General features: G+C 37.0%; 1 protein-coding gene across 2 annotated transcripts in view; it reads right to left on the bottom strand.

The window, feature by feature from the left end:
• Window positions 1-21,494, bottom strand: part of YTHDC2 (YTH N6-methyladenosine RNA binding protein C2) — a 42,923-nt gene extending 21,429 nt beyond the window's left edge. For both annotated transcript variants that reach the window (XM_081315722.1, XM_081315723.1), the window contains exons 1-12: window positions 21,228-21,494; window positions 19,947-20,037; window positions 18,343-18,539; window positions 16,993-17,192; window positions 16,659-16,825; window positions 14,875-14,977; window positions 11,840-11,996; window positions 8,951-9,058; window positions 8,641-8,786; window positions 7,230-7,365; window positions 6,642-6,768; window positions 1,406-1,471 (exon numbers count right to left, since the gene is read on the bottom strand). In XM_081315722.1, coding sequence (XP_081171848.1) covers window positions 1,406-1,471; window positions 6,642-6,768; window positions 7,230-7,365; window positions 8,641-8,786; window positions 8,951-9,058; window positions 11,840-11,996; window positions 14,875-14,977; window positions 16,659-16,825; window positions 16,993-17,192; window positions 18,343-18,539; window positions 19,947-20,037; window positions 21,228-21,420 — 1,691 coding nt within the window. In that variant the 5' untranslated portion in view covers window positions 21,421-21,494. The remainder of the gene's footprint in view (window positions 1-1,405; window positions 1,472-6,641; window positions 6,769-7,229; window positions 7,366-8,640; window positions 8,787-8,950; window positions 9,059-11,839; window positions 11,997-14,874; window positions 14,978-16,658; window positions 16,826-16,992; window positions 17,193-18,342; window positions 18,540-19,946; window positions 20,038-21,227) is intronic.
• Between the last annotated feature and the right edge of the window lie 221 nt (window positions 21,495-21,715).

Below are 21,715 nucleotides of genomic sequence, written 5' to 3'. Positions count from 1 at the left end.
CAATATCATCACACTGATTGGAGTCAAGGTTGGCTCACTCCTGGCTCCAATTAGCTCTTGGAGAAGTCATTAGGCTAGGGGTTCACATACTTTTTCCACCCTGCACTGTGAATGTTTCCATCTTATGTTCAATTAAAACATGACAACAGCTAATGTTTGTGTAGTATTATTTTAAGCAGAGTGTGTTTTTCTATTGTTGTGACTTACATGACGTTTAGAGTGCATTTTATGACCAATTCATGCAAAACTCCACGTAATCCCAAAGGGTTCACATACTTTTTCTTGCAACTGTATATGCCCCCCCATCTTGCCTCTTCCAAGTTCCTAATGATTTCTATAGCTCAAAGATGAGAATACGGAATCGAACAACTAACTCAGAATGTTCTGATAGAACAACTCATATGGTCTGTTCTGCATGTGAAATAAAATATGACCACCACTCTGGATATATTTAATAGAGGTCAACATTAAAAATATGTTTTATATTAAATTACCTCATTGTTTAAACTTCTTTCCATACTGTGTTATAATTGCTGTTCAATAATGTTCTAGTTCATCCTATTTCATATCTTTCAAATACAGGCTAACTTACAGAAACAAATCATTTGCTAATTTTGCAAGGACCATTAATGCCTTGTTTTAGAGGTAGCTTGGCTTTAACCCTGGAATTAACATATACATCAAGAAGAAAATAAACTGCGAAGTGCAGTGTGTGCAATAAAAATAGATTGGGGAATGGTCCTAAAAGTATTTAATACTTTTATTAAACATTAAGAGTTTTTCCAAGTATCATTAAGTAACTCTTTTTCCTATTTCAATTTTATCATGAAATTTCCTACTTGAAAAAGCTTAATCTGCTTCAAGAAATACAGATAGTCCTCGACTTACAACCATCGGTTAGTGACTGTTTGAAGTTACAATGGCTTTAGAAAAAAGTGACTTATGACCAGTTTTCACACTTACGACTATTGTAACATCTCCATGGTTATGTGATCAAAATTTGGGCGCTTAGCAACTGACATGTATTTATGACAGTTGCACTGGCCCAGGGTCATGCAATCAACATTTGTAATTTTCCCAGATGGCTTCTGATAAGCAGAGTCAATGGGGGAAGCTAGAGTTGCTTAACGACCACATGACTCACTTAATAACTGCAGTTATTTGTTTAATAACCATGGCAAAAAAGGTCATAAAAGGGGCTCACTCACTTATCAACTGCTTGCTTAGCAATGGAAATTTTGGGCTTGACTGTGATTGTAACTTGAGGACTAACTGTATTCCAAAGGCCTGGACAGATTTAAGTTCAGTAAAAGATCTCCCCAAATCAGATATCAAAAGCATCCTAATCGTGAAAAAGATTTTGACAGATTTCTGTAGTGCATTTCAGTAACAGAAAATACATTACCAATAGGATTCCAGCAGGTCAATTACTTCTGTCTGCCCAAAGTGTTTAGCCCAATCCAAAGCTGTCCTGTAAAAGTATTTGATAAAATGTTTGGTTTATGCACAACAATGGAATGTTCCCAATATTCTCTAGTTATATTCATTATGCAATAGGTCTATGAATGCTTCACAGTGACATGTAAACCATGCAGATAGCAGCAAACAGCTTAGAAAACAGCTATATAAGCCTAGAAAAAACACGACTGCTTTAATAGTTGCAAGAAATGTGCTTTCTACATGCTCCTTTGTACTGCAAAACATTTATTTTGAAGAATTTGAACAAGTCTAATCTGTAATCTTGTTTTATTATTCTATTATTTAATGAGCCACTTAATGATAGGAAAAGAGCTTTTTAACAATATTTGAACCTCTAAGGTTGCATCTTTAACTACTGCAAAGTACTTAGGATCTCTTGCTACTACAACAAGTAATCTATAGTATATGAAATTACTTTTCTCTGTTGTCATATGTTTAATTATTTGCAGGACTGGCTTCCGGATGGCAAGGCGACGCCGGAGGCAGCCATTTCTTGGCTGTCAGCCTCACGGCTCCGTAGAGCCGCCGAAAACAGCGCGGATCAGCTGTTCGGTGGCTCGGAAGCCCCCACCTCGGGAGAAGAGGAGGGGGTGAGCGTCCAGGTAGGGGTAGAGCTCTCCGGGGCTGCCAGATCTTAGAGTTTTGGTGGCGGAAGGATTGAGCCCCCCCGAAGCCTGGGCATGCTCCGGACTGCGAGGCGCCTCTGCTCCGGGTTTTTTGGAGCAGAACAGGGCGTTCGCAACCATCCCTGCTAGCAAGGAAGAGCTTTTGAGAACGAGGACGCAGGCAGAGCGATGCAGGAGATTTTGGTGAAGATGATGTTTTGATCTTTAACTCAATGGACTTTGCTGAATCTGTAAGTAAAAGTGCGTAGTTAACAATAGAGGGTGAAAATGGCGGCTATATCTTCTAAAGTTCCTGCCCTGAGGCAGCAGTCTTCGGTGAAAACGTCATTGTCCTCTGCATCTGAATCTGTATCAGCTTTTACAGCAAAAGATTTGCAGAATCTGTTGCAAGAGACTATGGAAAAGCAAATGCAGCAATTTGTTGAGATAATGGAGAAAAAGTTGGAGGAGAAGTTTACAGAGAAATTAACAGAAATGAGAGCAGACATCACATCTGCAATACAAAGCATGGTCAAAAGTATTGAGATTTTGGATGACAGAGTGGAAGATCTTGCTCAAAATGATATTAGATTGGAAGCCAAAATGACAGAAACTGAAAATGCGATAGAGAAAATGGATTATGATTTGATTTCGACACAGTATTATCAGATGGAATTTGCTTTAAGGATTAGAGGTCTGAAAGAAAATCCTAAGGAAAATTTGAAGAAAATAGTTTCTGAGGCTTTGGAAGGGGTGTTGAAGAGACCAGCAGATGAAATAATGCAAGATATAGATAAAATCTTCCGTGTTAATTCGTGGATCGCAAGACAAAGGAAACTACCCAGAGATGTGGTGGTTTATTTTACAAAGAGAATGATTAGAAATGAAGTTATCCAGGCCTCCTACAATATTGATTTTGTAATTGCTGAGCAAAAAGTTCTGATTTTAAAAGAGATCCCTGCAAAGATTTTAAGAAAAAGGAAGGAATTTGCTTTTTTGACACAAGAATTGAGACGACGTGATATCAGGTTTAGATGGCAAATACCAGTGGGTATGGTGGTGACCTATGAAGGTACGAGGTATTGTTTTACCACGGAGATTCAGGCACGTGATTTCTACAGTAATGTTTTAAAAGCAGTCCCCATACCATCTTTGGAATCTACAAAGAAAAAAGGTGAGAGTCTCAACGTTCCAGAGAGAACCTGCAAGTTGCTGAAGGGTTAACGCAGACAGATGTGAAAGATACAGGAGTGGGTCAAATTTCATTATCACTGGAGAAGGCCAGAAATTGGAAGAGGCGTGCTACTTCTGGACAAATGAATCAAGCCTGAAGATTTAGTCACATAATTGTAAGAGACTATAATGTAATAAGGATTATGGGAATTGGAATTGCTAGAAGGACTAAATATTTGGGGATATATTTTTTACCCTTATAAAATAATTGTGTAATATTTTGTGTTGTTTTAGTTTTAAGATGATTATGAAAAGTTAATTGGGAAGATTTGTAGTAGTGTTTATTGATATTCTGTAGGTTATGATTTGTTATTTGGATGAAAAATTTTAAGCTTTTAGTTGGATAGAAGAATAGTTTTATAAAATTGATATAAATTGTTTTCTTTGTGATTGAAGCTAACTTGTAATATTTTTATGGGTAATATTGGAATAGGTAATAGAATATAAGAATATAAGAATGATGTGATTATATAAAAAATTTTAAGTTTGGAAAGTAATCTATGGTATTTTAAGTTGTATAACACATTAGGATAATGTGAATTTAAAGCTTAGTTGGAATGAGGAATAGTTTTAGACAATTGATATAAATTGGTTTATTTGGGATTGTTTTTATTGGGTATCAGATTGGAAGGTATTATTTTGTATTTGAATAATCATTGATATGATATATATATGTATGTTTGGAATTTACCTATATGAGTTAAAGTTTGATAGTTTGTGTTTGTATTTTTATACCTTGTGTTTTGGTATTAGATTGGAAAGTATTATTTTGTATTTGTATAATTATTGATATGATATATATATATATGTTTGGAGTTTTTTATATGAGTTAAAGTTCGGTAGTTTAAATAGTTTAGGATTGTTTGCGTAAGTTAGATTATGATTGTTTGTATTTTTATACCCTGTATTTTGCTCTGGGAAGCGGGGGGGGAGGGGAAAGGGAGGGAGGGGTTGGGGAGGGTTGGGGAGGGGGAAGAGGGTGGGAGGGGAGGGGGTTGGGAGGGTTTTTTTCTTTTTTTGGTTTGTTAAAGATAAAATGTATTGTAAAACTTTTTAATAAAAAAAATTATTTGCAGGACTGCTTATCTACAGCTATTTCTACCAGCCTCACAAGGTTGCACTGAATGGGGATATTCCAGATCCCCCCACTGACGTTTTGCTATCTAATGGGATGTAGAAGATGCATCTTCTTTATTATTGTACCTGCCCTTTGGAATGAGCTCCCCTCTCCCACACTCCATCCCCACAAGGATTCTATCAAGCATTCATAGAACCAAGAAGACCTGGCTTTTCTCCTGTGTATTGGTCAAGATAATAACTGAGCTCAGTTTGCTTGTTATTCCCAGCCTTGGCTATATAGTATGTATCATTTGTGGTTGGTAAAGAAACAAGCAGTTAAGAAATATGCCGCACAGTAGCACTTGGTAGGACTGCTATGACAGCTTTGGAAAAGATATTTGTATGCAATGATGTTTGCAGTGACTATACCTACAAGATCAGAATAGTGCAAGTAATGGTATTTCCTGTGATACTCTATAAAGCTGGTGTTTGAAGAAGCAGGTTAGGAAGTGAAATTGATGTTTTTGAGTTCTGGTACTGGAAAAAAACCTCCCAAGAATACTATGGATAGCCAAGAAAATAAACAAGTAGATCACTGAACAAATTAACACAATTCTTGTTCAAGAAACAAATGACTAGGCTCATATTTTCCTCCTTCAGATACATTATTCAAAGATCTAGCTCTCTAGACAAAGCTCTAGTGTTAGAAAAGATGGAAGGAAAAAGAAGAAAAGGATGACCAGTACCAACTGGGTAGACTTAATTACAATGGCAATGGATATACCATTCAAAGACCAAGTCAGGTACAAATTAGCACGGAGAATACATCATACATGCATGCATGCATGCGTACATATATATGGAGAGAGAAAAAGAGAGTGTCTGTCTCGCTAAGATCAATACTGACTTAATAATACATAATCAAATAATAAACACAATGAAGGTGAGAGAGAGATATGAAAATTGCTTTTTTTAAAAAAAAAGTTGTGGTTAGTTTTAATATATCTTTCAATAAGCTAGAACCAATATTATCCTTTTTTCCTTCTTGCCTTATTCCAATGCATTCAGGCTTTCAACTTCAAAATAACTGATACCATGCATTTTAAATTAAATCATAGTATCAGAATCATAGTATCAGAATATTAGAAAAATAGCCTTCCTTTATACAGGTAGTCCTCGAGTTATGAATGTAATGGAGCCTGCCCATTCCACTCGTAAATCAAAAACCTATAGAGTAAATCTTGTTCCTTTAGCGAGATCACTCTCTTCCTCGTTAAAATGCACATGGCTCGTTAAGTAAACATGAGGTATCTTAAAGTGGGGGAGGCCATGGAGAGCCTAGTGATGGTACAGGCCCCCCAGGCCTCCCCGACCCACTAAGATACCTCATGCTTCCCCCTCTTCCTGATGCGCAGGACTCACCTGGAAAAGGTCTGACTCCTCTCTGCTACAGTTCTTGCTGCTGCAACGATCTAAGGCCAGGGGACGTGTCCAGTCTCCCACGGCCCAATCCTGGCTCCGGAGACTTGGAAAAGACCTCCGGAGGCCGGATCTATGGCCGCAGAGCAATTTCACAGCCCCCTGCGGCCAATCCGGTCTCCTGAGGCCTGAAAAAGACCTCTGAGGTCCAGATCTATGGCCGCGGAGCGATTTTGTGGGGGGCCCCCTGCAGCCCAATCCGGTCTCGAGGCCTTTTCCAAGCCTCCAGAGACTGGAACAGGGTGCTGGGGGGCCACAAAATTGCTCCGCTGGCATAGGTCCAGGCAGCAGACGTCTTTTCCAGGCCTCCAGAGCCTGGATCGAGCCGTGGGGCCCCCCCGCAAAATTGCTCCATGGCCATAGATCTGGGCTCCGGAGGTCTTTTCCAGGCCCCTAGAGCCCAGAATGGGCCACTAGGGGGCGTAAAATCGCTCCGCAACCATGGATCCGGGCTCCGGAAGCTTGGAAAAGGCCTCGAGCCCAGATCAGGCCACGGGGGGGGCAAAATCACTCCGTGGGCATAGATCCAGGCGCCAGATGTGGTACAAATTCATATATAGAGGATTACATATAGAATTATAATTCAAGTATGGTTTCCAAGATGAGCTATATTCTGTGGCAGGTTTATTTCTGAGTTATTTTTTTCATTGTTGGATACCACATATTAAAGCATGATCAGTAACAGAAATATTCATCAAGAACTAGAATTAAGCTCTTTCCTCCCTCCCCCAGTCTTAAATCACATATATTCCCTAGAGAAAAACAATGAAAAAATGGCATTTTTACCAGCCATTGGATGATTTGGTATGGATATTTGCTCCCATACCAATCAGCTGTTCTACTTGATTCAAGAAACCTCTTCCAGAAGCTACCATTAATGTTGTTGCACTTGTCTCACTATGCCTGTAATCAACTAGGGAAAGGGCGAGAAAAGATGGGAAATAAGTTTTAGAAATATTATTTATGAACTGCTCAAACTTTAAACTATTATTCCAATATTGTCAAAATATTCTGTTATTGTTACAAAGCACAAAGCATTAAAATTTGAATTGCCTAAGTATTAATTATTTTGCTGTTATGTACAATTCTATAAACGTTTACTAGTCAGCTTGTTCAAGACCAAGCTTCATTGTTTGAGAAAATTCAGACACTGGAAAAAACGGTGATGATCCATGAGTCGCATAACTGATTTATTCAGGAATCATTCATCCTTTCAAAATTATTATTCAAACTTCTAAGAAACCAAACCTGGCTTATTATTCTGTCAAATGGCATGGCCATTTATGATACGGTATCTCAGTCCAGTTGCCTCGTGAAAAAGCATCTTTGGGAATCTCAGTACGTCATTCAGTAAAAAAACTATTGTGAACTTACCACTGACATTTTCAGTTAAAATAAGATGGAACACTTGTGCAAAAGCATCAATGTCCTTATGTAGCCAAATATCAGAAAGACAAGCATCCATTTCTTTAATTAACCAAGGTTCAAGACAATTAACATCTTTTTCAGCCTGCAAATGAAAACACATTTTATTGTCACTTGGAAATGCTTGAAAAACTTTTTTTAAAATGATTTCATTATATGACCTGAAACTGGCAAAAAGCTTAAAAATTTCAACTTTTAAATAGCACTGCTATCTAAACCTTACAACTTTAATGCTATTTATTAAACTTATATGCCGCCCAACTCTCCATATGCCGCAGCTCTAAGTGGTTTAGATAAAGGTAAAGGTTCCCCAGCACGTGCGTGCTAGTCGTTTCCGACTCTAGGGGCCGGTGCTCATCTCCGTTTCAAAGCCGAAGAGCCAGCGCTTGTCCGAGGACGTCTCCGTGGTCATGTGGCCGGCATGACTAGACGACAAAGGCGCACGGAACGCTGTTACCTTCCCACCGTAGTGGTCCCTATTTTTCTACTTGCATTTTTACGTGCTTTCGAACTGCTAGGTTGGCAGAAGCTGGGACGAGTAACAGGCGCTCACTCTGTTACGCGGCACTCGGGATTCGACCTGCCAAACTGCCGACCTTCTGATCGACAAGCTCAGCGTCCTAACCCACTGAGCCACCGCGTCCCTCTTCTAAGTGGTTTACAATCATTCAATTAAAATACAATATAACACATTAAAATTATAAGTAGGGATCTTACATTTAAAATTTAAATTTCACTTAAAATAAAATTGACTGGGATAGAGAGGGAAGGAGCAAAATGTATTGGGGGGGGGAGGTGGGATGTTATCTAATCCATTAGTCACCTCCAAAATGCCACATCCCCATTGGGGCCAAGACCACTTTTGGAAGGCAAAAAGGTGAACATAGATTTCACCTGGGAGAACACAATGTTCCAGTAGATGTGAGCCGTATCTGAAAAGGCTCTTGTTCTGGACCCCACCAGCCAAAATTAGTGTATTATGTTATTACGGTAAAATTGGGAGAAATTCATGCACTTGATTCTGCCAATATAATCTGCTTCCTCGTTTATATATATCAAATTCAATTTTACATGATACAAAGTAAATAATGCATGAACTCAATTAAAAGAATGAAAAAATCATGAAAAGGTTATGCAAAACTTGAAAAGCACAAAATAATACAATGTGGAAGTTATAGCAAGTTTGGACTTCCATTGTCTTCTAATTTTTTTGTAGAGTTGGACATGCATATGAAGGTATTTGTGAAAAAGATATATCAACCAGAACTTGATGTTCACTGGCACAGCCTGAGCTTATAACCATAATCATTCCTATCCAATATAAAATCTAATATATTGAAGATCTTAGAGTAGTGCATACCAATTGACTGAAGACAGTGTCACCCCCGTCATCCAGCAGTTCATATTCTTCAACTACATTTGGTACTGCCCTCTGTCGTTGCAATTCAGGTTTGCTATTATCTTGCGCAGAATACCATTCAGTCAAAGTTGTCTGCTGTTTTTCTTCTAGGTAGCATATTTATGTTTTACATAAAGAAAAAAGTCCAAGATTAGATCCATAGCTTTTGCTATGTTAGGATTTTTCCACTGTATTTTACAGCATCGTCCCTTCCCATTTTGCAATCAATTAAAACATTAATTTTCCAACCACTGCAAAACTAAATACCCACCTCGCTGTTTTTCCTTCTTGTATTTGATCATCTCTTTATTTGTATACCCTGTACTTCTTAATATGTCTTCCAAAAACATTTCCTTTACTTCAAAGGGTCTTCCTGGAACTGAAAACGTAAAGATTATTATAAATTCTGAGTTCATTCTGAACAATTAGGAATTGTAACAAACAAACGTGTTTTTAGAGAATACATAAGTATCTTTTTAAATATAGTTTTATTGCAAGTTTTAAAAACAAGAATAAAAATTAATATAAAAGAAAAAGGAGAAAAGAAAAAGGAAGAAATAAAAGACAAAGTTAAAGTGCAAAAAGAAAAGTAGAAGAAAAATAGAAAAGACAAATATAAAGATTTGGCTTCTGATCTTCTTTACAGCAGTTGTTAAATACAACTGTTGATTTACCTCCTTCTTTCTTACATAGATTATAGAAAGAAGACTCTCTTCTTTCTATAATCTATCCTATCTAATCATCAGAATCATAGACCAATAAGTCTACTTTTTTTGTTTTATGTAAAAAGTCCATTAGGGATTTCCAGTCAGCAATAAACATAGATATTGCATTTTTTCTAATCAAAGAGGTTAATTTGGCCATTTCAGCAAGTTCTATCATCTTCATCAAACCATTCCTCCATTGTAGGTATTGCCAAATCTTTCTATCTTTATGCATATAATAATCTTGTTGTGGTTATCACATATAAAAGTTCCATTACTTTTTTCCAACAGTCCCAAGAAGTAGTCCCGGTTTTCATTTGTATATTAATCTTTAAAATCTTCTGATTGGTGTATGCATTTGAACCTAAAATCTTCTAGCTTTTTTGCATATTCATGAAGCACAATAAAATGACCAAGTGAAGCAGACTTCAATGATAATATTAATAACTAAGCAAAGGATATATCATATTATACTGATTTGATTAGTTAGCTATTAGTACAGAGGTGAACTTTAGTAGGTATCCCTATTGCTGCAACACTTGTTAATATGCCTTTCTGTATTGTTTGCTTTGTCATTCTCAATGAGCTAAGCAATAATATATAGGTAATGATAATATGCTTTACTTAAGTATCTATTGATCTTCACTTAATAATTTTAATAGGCTCCAGTTTAATTGCATACATCTGGTTAGCTGCAGTTTAGTTTAGTTGCATGTATCTGTTCAATTTAATTGCATAAACCTGCACCTGATTTCTGGGACTCTGGGTCCAGTACCCACAAAATCATTTTAAGACTCTCCTAATGATTCTTCTTGCCTTTGTGAAGTGCAACCCCCTTATACCAGCACATAGATAATGCAAATCATAGTACAATCAATCATCAATAAATCCTCTGTTGGCACATTTTCAATAGCCAGTCATTTCACTTGCAGTATTTTTTTCCTTCCAAATTTTCTCATAGACTGGAATACCACTTGCAGAACTACAAACTCTTCATATTTTTCCTTCCTAAAATTTCAAATTCTGAGGTGAGGTCATTCATACCAACTATTCTTGGTAATAACATTTGTCATATTTATAAACAAGAAATCAGTAGGCTTGAGGAGTCTCGGCAGTTGTTTCAGCACACCAGTAGTGCATTTTCCTGGAAAATGAAAACCAGTTCTTAATAAGCCAGTAAGTCTGGCCAGCAGACATTAGTTTCTGAACCTAACAGTAAGATATCAATTACTGCAGTTCTTTTATCTTCTTGCAAATAGCAGTTATGAGTCTCCTGCTATTCAAGAGAGGGGCAACCTCTTCTATCCGGTTAAGTGGTGTTATTCTCCCGTTGGGCTATTTATACTCCGATGACCTGAAAGTTGTTGCTAAATTCCCACATTGCAGAAAGTCTTGTTTCTTGTTCCTCTGTGTCAGTCTTATTCACTGGAATTTCCTTTTTTTTCTTTATGGCAAATTGCTTCCTCCATCAATTCTGCTGTAATTCTGCCTTCTTTGTTTGTCTTCATCTAAGTTCTTTCTCAAGAACTGAAGTATGGCCAATGTTTCCTCAAACTTTACTACAAGTGTACATATGCTATAAATATATGCCACGTTTTATGATGGCAGAACCATGCTTACTTATTTTATTTCTTAAGGCATCACAAATGTGTGTGCGTATCTGTGTTCTCTTCTCAAAATCCTAGAATTGTCTCCCGTGGAACTCAAATGCCAAGGCTGTTTCATTACCACAATGCTCTTTTTAGATTTAGCAACTGGGGAAAAAATTAGGGTAAATGTTTTCCCAGTTAACTCAAGCCCCACTTAATATATACTAAGAATAATATTTAAGTTTATATCCAAATAGTTTTTTACTTCTGCATATGTAAAATTACATACTCAGAATTTAACAAAAAATGTATTATATAACAGCTAAGGGATTCTGAATATTCCCCCATAATCATGCTATGTCAAAATACTAATCTATATACTACTAAAATTTTCACGTCTGTAGGTAAACTTTAACTGGATGAAATGGTGCATCATAGGACAACAATTTTTGAACCAAGATATCTCAAATGGGCTAACTTACAACGTGTCCAAAATAGGGAATCCTTATGTTGGATTGTGTTATACAGTTCAACATGGGTTACTTTCAAGGCAGATACAATTCTGATTATCTCCCTGAATTTTTAAGAACTGGTACATTAGAAGCTCTGCCACTGTTGAAGGAATTGATGAAATCTGGTAAGGAAATGTTTCTGAAATGATGACTCAAAAGGCCATGGGTTGTTTAGTACATTATAAAAGTACAAGTTCAGTAGTAGTGCTTCAAAGAGAAAAAGAGCAAATTTGTATGCATGTGTATCTTTCACACAGATATTCAACCATTTGTTTTCAAGGTTTAGTATATACCATAACACAGACACAGACACACACACAGACACAGAGTGACTCTTTTTAATACTTGAACTTACTGTATATCACTGGACAGCCTCCAAAATATCTGACAAAGAGGTTCACATCAAGAGCAGCACTAGAAAGTATGAGTTTCAATGACAAATGTTTTTGTAGCATATCTCTTAATTTGGTTAACAAAAAATCACTGAATCGATCTCTTTCATGGACTTCATCCTACAACATAAACAAGTTATGTTTTTATAACAAAACCTGAGCATTTTGTTACATCACATACAATGATTTGTTCTTGTCATCATCTGTTAACTGGAGTTGTTCATCTCTTGCAAATACCTCAATTATACATAGCTCTTATTTATATATAAATTTAATAAGACTCCTTGGACAGAAAAGGTGACAAATAAGCATATATAAAACCTTAAATATTGCAAAAATCACAAAATTCCACCTTACTTATTTCAGCCACATCATGCGATCAAACTCACTTAAAAAGCAGCTATGCCCAGAATGGACAGCAGTAAAAGGAAAAAGGTTGATATGATTGGATAGTATAATCACCATGAATGCGATCCATATTTCTCCTATGGCAACCATAGCTCTCAAAATTCCAGTAAAAACACTGGCCATATTTTTTTGAAACCCGACATAGAAAAGATAACAGATAGCATATATCATAATGACATGCCTACTATACTGAAGCTATGCTTTTGCTATGTTTTTACTGCTTTGCTCTACAAATACTGGTGTTCATCTCTATGGGGCTGAAAACCTTCCCTCTATTAGGTGGGACAATAACTAGGTAATTCTGACAGTTTAAGCCCATACATCGGGAGCATGCACAAAGTAGGGAAGACTAATGGTCTACCCTAGCTTGTGCATGCTCCCTATGTATGGGCTTAAACTCTCAGAATTACCTAGCTATTATTGTCTTATCTAATATCAATAGACTCAACAATCAACATATAATCCATCCTGCTGCCCTATGTTGGGATTTTAGGCAGTATTTTGCTTTAGGGCATTCAAGCTCATGCCCTCTCCGTGATGTCCCGGTGCCTGGAGGCGGTTCAGGTCTGGATGGGGAGAAACAGGCTTCGTCTCAATCCCGCCAAGACTGAGTGGCTGTGCATATCGGCATCTCGGGTTAACCAACTTATTCCACCTCTAACGATGGGGGGTGAGGTGTTACCCCCCGTTGATAGGGCTCGCAACCTGGGCGTCCTCCTGGACTCACGGCTCAATTTTGAAGACCACATAGGAGCCGTGACCAGGGGGGCTTTTGCACAGGTTCGCCTGGTGCGCCAGTTGCGTCCCTATCTGGACCGAGACGCCCTACGCACAGTTACTCATGCGCTTGTTACCTCCCGTCTGGACTACTGTAACGCTCTCTACATGGGGCTGCCCTTGAAGACCACTCGGAGGCTTCAACTGGTGCAGAATGCGGCCGCGCGAGTTGTAATGGGGGTCTCCCGATACTCCCATGTAACACCTCTACTCCGCGAGCTGCATTGGCTTCCGGTTGCCCTCCGGGTGAAATTCAAGGTGCTGGTTATTACCTATAAAGCCCTACATGGCCTGGGTCCGGGCTATTTGAGGGAACACCTGCTGCCGGCATCAAACGCCCTTCGCCCAGTGCGCTCCCACAGGGAGGGTCTGCTCAGGGTGCCGCCGGTGAGAGATTGCCGGCGGGTGACACCCAGGGATAGGGCCTTCTCAGTGGGAGCGCCTGCCCTCTGGAACCAGCTGCCGGTGGAGCTGAGGACTGCCCCCGACCTCCGATCATTCCGCCGGGGCCTGAAGACCTGGCTCTTCGAGCTCTCGGGCCCAGGCTGAGGAGAAATTTTAATTGGGGTTTTAAGTATACAGGGTCAATTTAATATTTTTTAATTTGGTTTTTTAACTTTTGTATGGTGGATTTTTTAATTTCCTGTAAACCGCCCTGAGTCCTCAGGGAATAGGGCGGTATATAAATGTAACTAAATAAATAAATAAATAAATAAATAAATAAATAAATAAATAAATAAATGGCAGTTTTTAAAAAAACAATCAGAATCCCAAATTCTACATGATCCATTTGAAAACTGCTCCTGAAATCTCACATTCTTGTTATATATAGAAATGGCTGAACACAGAAAATTATATTCTTTCATAAAAAAAACCTGACAAGCCTACAGGTACCATATTGGAAGATAAATGCTTGCATCAAATCACTTTAAAGTCAAAATAATCGGAAATTCAAAATAATTTAAAATAATTGTAATTAAATTGTTAAATTTATCAATACAGGTAGTCCTTGGCATGCGACCACAATTGAGCCCAAAATTTTATGATGCTAAGTGAGAAATTTGTTAAGTGAGTTTTGCCCCATTTTACGGCTTTTCTTGCCACATTTGTTAAGTGAATCAATGCAGTTGTTAAGTTAGTAACACGGATGTTAAGTGAATCTAGCTTCCTCATTGACCTTGCTTGTCAGATCGTTGCAAAAGGAGATCACATGACCCCGGGACCCTGCAGCCATCATAAATATGAACCAGTTGTCAAGCATCCAAATGTAAATCACATGACCATGGAGATGCTCTAACAGTCATAAGTGTGAAAAACAGTCACAAGTCACTTTTTTCAATGCTGTTGTAACTTTGAATGGTCACTAAACAAACTGTTGTAAGTCGAGGACTACCTGTATATTATTTTACAATTCAAGCTTACAAATCTAGTATGTAAGTATAGTTGTTCAAGCTTTAGAACCTACTATAATTATAAAAATTATAATAACCAAATTCTATTCAATGTATCTATAAAACTTTAAAAAATAATTCAAAACCTCTTCCTCTGTTGGAGTCCATATGTCCAGGAGCAAGTGCCTCAAAGTAATATATGATCAATGAAGACGTACCAGAGTTACAGGGGAAAGGGCATCGTTAGAAATTGATTAAATAAATAAGACCACTAGTATGCTAATAAGAAAGTTTGTTTATATCTTAACATTTTTATTTTAAAATTGTATTTAAAACGTAATTTTATTTTTATTATAAATTTGTATTAGAAAGCTTGCACATTAACAAGGATACCATTTCTGAAAAGCATTGGCCAAACTTACCACAATAACATGAGTTACAGTAGACAATGCACTATCTCCTGCCATTAGCGTACGAAGTAATACACCATTGGTGCAAAATGTTAGGAGCGTTTTTGGAGAGACCCTGTTAATAAAAAGTTATTTTAAAAAAATTGTAAGCCTCCCCAAATCACTGATGTGTGAATTGGGTAGCTATATAAATTTGTTTAATAAATAAAAACATTAAGCACAATTATATAGACATTGAAGTTGCTACAAATAAAGGCTTCTAATCACAATGCTATCACTTCAACACTGTAAATTTTGGACAAACTATACTGCAAAGGTGCAATGTTATTCTGAAAGACCAAATGACTTGTTTTAAAATATAGGTTTATCACAAGAAAAGATTCTATAAAGGATTATAGAAAATTCTAAGCAAGAAAAAAAACACAAAGGTATGTTACATGTAGTTCCTCTATCAAAATGTATCTATGTATTACCAGGCGGAAATGTTTTCTTCTAATCTTACTTGCACAAAATCTAAGGTTAGAAGGTGGTGGTTAAACTATGAAACAGTTCATGTTCAGTCAATGACGGATGTAGTCTGGTTCCTCGACAAATCAATATCACCATTACACACAGTGGCAACATGTAAGAAATATTTTTAAACATCTTAACTACTCAGTTTCACAATTTCCAGCAAGATTAAAATAATCAAGAATACTAGTGTGAGCAATCACAAAAAATATTTAGAGTACTGGACAGTGAGGAGAGAAAAGAAATCACTACCAGCATTAAAACAATCACTGAACTACATTTTAAAAACCTTGCAAATGTAAAAAGATGAAGCACTGGGAAAGTTTTGGAAAAAAAAATCTATGAGGCAAGAGTTACTGTGAAAAGGATCCCATAAACACAGTATCACTTTGTTATGTACTGTTGACTAATTCTGGAAGGCAGCATTATCAAAAAATAGACTTGGCAGATAATGAAATGGATGTTCATTTGGAAACAGTACATGCTATTAGTATTTATCACTATAATGCAACACAGCATTAATAATCAAACAAACCTATAACAAATACTCCTTGACTTATGACTGCTCACTTAGTGACTGTTCAAAGTTATAATGGATCCCCTAAAAATCTATTTATGACCACAGTAATGACAGAATCTTGGGGCAGAGTCAAGGAGTCAGCCTAGAATCTCTACATATAAATCAACTCCTCTGGAATTCCACTGATTCTTATCTAATGCCAAAATAATGCTAATCATAATCATTAATTTAGTAGCTTCCTACACATAGGCATTACTAGTAACAAATCAGTTTGATTGGAACATCACAAACTGTCCTGATCTTTCACACCTGGCAATAACCCAGATTCAAAATTCTGACAGGTGCCTCCCCATGATCATGTGATTGCATTTTGGGTTCTTGGCAACCGGTCCACATTTACGATCGTTTGCAATGTCCCACAGCATTTACTTCTGGTTTCAAGCAAAAGCATCCATTATGGACAATGGTTTCATTTAATGATTGCCATAAAAAAGATCATAAAATTTCATCTGTCTTGAATTAAGACTGTTGTGACATATGACAAAAATTCTGGACTCCTTTACGGTTGTAAGTCAAGGACTACTTGTATATCAGTTTTCCCCATTTCTAAAATAAGAGGAATATAGAGGTACAGGACTAAAAAGAAAAAAATAATGTGCCAAGGAAGGGATGAGATTATCTCTAAAGCTTGTTACTTGCACAATCTGTAATCTGCAGGACTCCTAAAATACTAAAATCCAAATATAGAAAAAACATTTGGTGAGACCTGCTTTCTAATCGGATCTGATAACCAATAGTCTGACCAATCTTCTCTCTTCTTTCAGCAGCAACTCTTTCAGCCACAGCAATTGCTGCTAACCGTCTTGGTTGAGTGCAAAATATGCGACACGGTATACCATTTTTGTAACAGTCGTCAAGTAGAAATTGAGGTATCTGAACATAAAATATAAGTGTAATTAGAAAAAAAATCTGTTAACTAGACATACAAATCCCACATCACATGACATTACCATCTGAAACTGGCTGATTTTAAAATATTAAAACTATTTATCTATTAGGACAGCTTTTCCATATTTCTAATTTTTTTATATGTAACATACCTGAGTAGTTTTTCCAGATCCAGTTTCCCCCACAATCAAAATTACTTTATTTTCTTTAATAATTCTAACGATTTCATCTTGCTTTTCATAAACTGGTAGAGACTGCCGAAATGAATCAAATTCTGATTCTCCTCGTTTCACTGGGATCTGAGGGATGCCACTGTTAAGACGCCCACTTGTTTTACTCATTTCTCTATTCTCTAGGGGGAAAAAAAGGATTATGCTAAGCTGAAAATATATCTACTCTAACAGGCCATAAATAAGCCATTTGGTTATAGAAATTGAATATCACACAACATAACAATAACAAATATTACTTAGCTTGCACTGTAATAGTATCTTTGATAAATAAAACACTGGTGGAACATAATTGTGAATAAACAGGAATTGCTCAACCTGAGAATAGACACACATTCCATTTATTCACAATGGATAGAGAACAGCTATAATTTACATTTTCATTCTGAAAACCTCAGGCAAATCAAAGATCAAAGTACTAAATAGATTAGTGATTACACAATAACAGTCTTGCAGCTCCCAGGTGAAAGCTTTAGAGGACTAGTCTCATTGCTTCAGTGATGAATTGTTTCCTGTGTGGCCACCAAACGACCTGGTCTGTGACAAGTTTGGATATTTTAAGACTTTAGAACAGAAGAGAGTTCAGTATGTTGCTCCAGAACACAGGAAAACTGTAGATTTAAACCTTTTTCTGGTATTGTAAAGATGATGAGATTAAAACAGCTAAGCTCAGGCCTACCATGAGGCAGAAGTAGAACATATAGCTATTATTTTTGGTACAAAGAGAGTTTAAAATGGTCTTTAAACTACAATAGTAGGAAAAAAATCAAGAATGTTTCTGAGGAATCAAAGAGCAGGCTGGTCCACTCCTCAGATTTCTTCAGAATCTCATCTGTATGGCCCCTGCTCCTCAAAGTAAAATTTAAGAAATATGGAATCTGTACTGAAATCCTACCTGAATGTCAAAATTCCACCTAATGTCCATTCTTAATGAAGTTATTTCTGTGACTCTTTTTGTTACTTACTACTGAAAATATAGGTGTGAATCCTGAGTTTTGCTTAGAATTCATTAAAGGGAATGGGAAGTATTCCACCAAATCTCTCCTTTCTTCTTTAGTGGTTTAGAGAATTCTTAAAAAAACAACTCAGAAAGTAGTATTGGGAAATGGTGAATCAGCACCAACATAGGGTTGAACTCACACTCATTAGGATAGCAATCATTACCTTTATAAAAATGTCAGACTGTAATGGTAACATTTTCTAAACATATCTTTCAGCAATATATTTTCCTCCCATAATATACTGCAGTTTTTCAGAGTATACTCAACCTACCAGCTTCAACAGCAAACACATTTCCCCTCTCTGTCTTTGGTAGAAGTTCTGTGCGTTCTTTATTGGTTACAGGAAATCTCTGAACTAAACTTCTAATAGCATGCTTTGTGTTTGGAATCAAACTACAAGTCATCACTGTATGTGCCAATTCAGATCCATCTTTTTTCTTCACAGTTAGGAATCTGTTCGCTCCTTTCCTGTAATATGGACAAATTGTTGTATTTATCACCAGGAATGATCTTTATACATTCACATTAATCAGAATAAAATATGCTAGGTTTCTGTTTAGTTTGCTCTCTTTAACAGTTCATTATTTCTGAATTATCAATGCATAGATCAGCTACTATGAAATACAATCAAACACAACACAGTTGAATACAGCAAATCCCTACTGCATTTTAAATGAATAGGATTTAAAATATGTAGAACTGAGTTTGTTTCTATGTCAAGGCTTTTTATACTGTAAGCTGAAATGTTTATCATTCTAAACACATACTTTTTAAAGCATTAATAACTTTTTAGGAACATCTTAAAAACTTAAAAACTTGGTTGTTTGAATTGTCTGGCCTGGACTGAGGGATTTTAAATTATATTAATTAAATTAAATTAAATTAAAGTAAATTAATTTTAATTTTTAATTTTTAATGTTATCTTAATTGTGGGCTGTGTTAATTTTATTTTATTTTATTCTCTCTTTTGTATTGTTTTTAACTTGCCCTGTGAACCGCCCTGAGTCCTTCGGGAATAGGGCGGTATATAAATTCAACTAATAAATAAATAATAAATAAATCAATCTAAGATTTTACTAATGAGAATCATAAGAGTAAAAGTAAAGTCTGTTTTCAATGAGCTTGAATCTTGGTATCTTCATTGATACATCCATGCGGTCTTCTTGATATAAGGTTTTTCACTGCTGACTTCTGGAATGTTTTTAACTTCCCAGTCTAGTTTACAGTGCTTGGTGATCTTCCATTTCAACATTAACCAGGGCGATCCTAGTTACCTTCCATACTCAGTCAGATGCTGCCATCTACTGAGATCATGAGTACCACAATTATTTATAACTAAAGAAACTTCATTGTAATTATTCAAAGAATTATATATAATTTTAGCCCGATAAAGATTACCAGAATAAAACACAGTAAGATTTTTTATGTAGTCAATGGCCAGAAAACCTACAGTTAAATCCTAACAATAGTTAAAAGTCCAGCTCATTTCAATGCATTTTACTTCTAACACCTACAGAATTTATGTCTTAAATACACTATTCTAAATCTAAGAATAGTTATTTAAAAATAAATAAATAAACATAATAAAATATAAAATATAAATGAATATATTTATTGCAGCAACACAGGATAAATTGATAGCCAGTGTTATCTGGCTATCAATTCAATCTAAACATGGAATTATGAACAAGCACTTGAAAGTAGTACAGTAACTATATGTAGCACTACTTAAAACAGAAGCACACCAAACTCATGAAGAACATCAAAATACTTCAGAAGCTTAAAACTACAATTGTATCAGAAATATTAGTTCTGAATGATCCACATAGACTCGCAATACATGGAGGCTGCTTATTTTGTAGGATATCAACTTACCCTTTGCTTTTAGAAATCAAACCAAGAGATTGACTTAGTCGATGAATAAAAGCTCTCTCAGTGCTGGTCAATGATGAAGGAAAATCCATTTCTGCAGGAGAAAATTACAACGGGAATATTCATTGGGATTATTTTCATTCATAAAAAGGAACAAATATTTCTCAAAGATGAGAAAGAAGTCGTCTCTGGAAAAATTCCATTGAATCCCATGGAGCTTATTTCAGAATAGAAGGCACAGAATTATATCACATGTCAATTAACAAATTTGATTAGTAATACACTTGGGAGAATATAAACTATTGACTGCTAAATGTGTAAATTACTTTTATTTTACATGGCATTTAAATAAATGGACAAATGAATTTATGAAAAATATTATACCAGAGAAGTATATAAATTCTTTAACTTAAATAATTTCTTGAAGCAAGAAATGCTTGGTACTCAGGGCCTGGTAAACCTCTTTATGGTTTCTTTATGACCACCATGTTTGCTTGTTACCTTTCCAAGGTATGTGGGATAGCACAATTGGAAACATGCCTTATTTATCTGCAGCTTGGTCTTGCTGTTTACACACGAACATACACAAACAATAGCAAATATCAAAGCCAAATGATTCAACTCAGATGATCTTTCCTTTAGTATACCCCCGCTATAAAACTGAAGAAAAATATTTTATTTCTGAATGTCTAAAAATATTATCAGTATGGGCAAATCCGTCTCAAAGAATCTGATTAAAAGTATTTTAAAAGAGTTTGATGGAGTGGGAGAAAACTGCCTTGTGAGTTGCAAGAGAATGAAAGACCCTGGGTAACTAATAGATAAAAGACTGAATGTTGTCCTTGAGAAATGTGTCTATTGATACTGCTATATTATTTCTGCAGCAACAACTCCAATCAGCAACCAAAACATCTGTACTTTCCTAGCCAGAGTAACTAATGCAGGGGAGGTAAGGTTGGCCTCCTCTACACAACAGAAATATATCACTTTTGACCTCAAGGATAAAAAAACAACAACACAGGCAGTTGTTCACCAGCAATTGATTACTCCCATTAAGCCTTCCTAAGGGATATCCTCCAGTTGTGTTGAACAACAACTCTCATTGTGTTTGTCGGATACACTGAGAGAGCGCTTGTAGCTCGATCCACAGGAAGAACCAACGGGAAGGACCACTTAATTTGCAAACCTTTTAACACTGGATTAGCTTGTCTCGGGGGCTGCCCTGGTACAAGGCAGGGACGACCCCATCAACTGTGGGTCTCCTCCGGGGTAAGGAGCCTTTACCTCGTTGGTCCCCATACCGAAACCGCTCCAGAGCGATATTCACAGCGATTTTCACTTCTTCGTCTATACGAATATCCTTCAGCCCCTTGGAGCGACCACCGCCGGAGCCGGAGGCGGCGGAGGCGGTAGAGGGGCCTCCGCTTGTGGACCCGCTCCCCGAGGGCCGAGGCGAGACGCTATTAGGCCGGGACATCGCCTAACGCCGCCTACGAGCTGAAGCTCGGCGCCACCATTAGAAGCCGGGTCGGGCCGCGCCAGGCCCGAAATACCCCGAAACTCCGTCGGAAAACTGAAAAGAGCAGCGCAAGGGGCGGAGCTTTGGGCTGCGCGGAGTGACGTCACAGCCTCCCAGGCGGGAAAGGGAAGGCAGAAAGAAAAGCAGCTGGTTTTTATTGCGCTGGCGCTGAGGAGGGGAGGTCGCTTCTGGAAATTAGGCACGACGCTATTGCGAGTCAAATACGATTCGACTTACTGAGGGTGGCTCTTTT

Source organism: Vipera berus, assembly GCF_964194415.1.
Source record: "Vipera berus genome assembly, chromosome: 2".
Classification (NCBI taxonomy): Eukaryota; Metazoa; Chordata; class Lepidosauria; order Squamata; family Viperidae; genus Vipera; species Vipera berus.
This window is presented reverse-complemented; position numbering and strand designations above follow the sequence as displayed.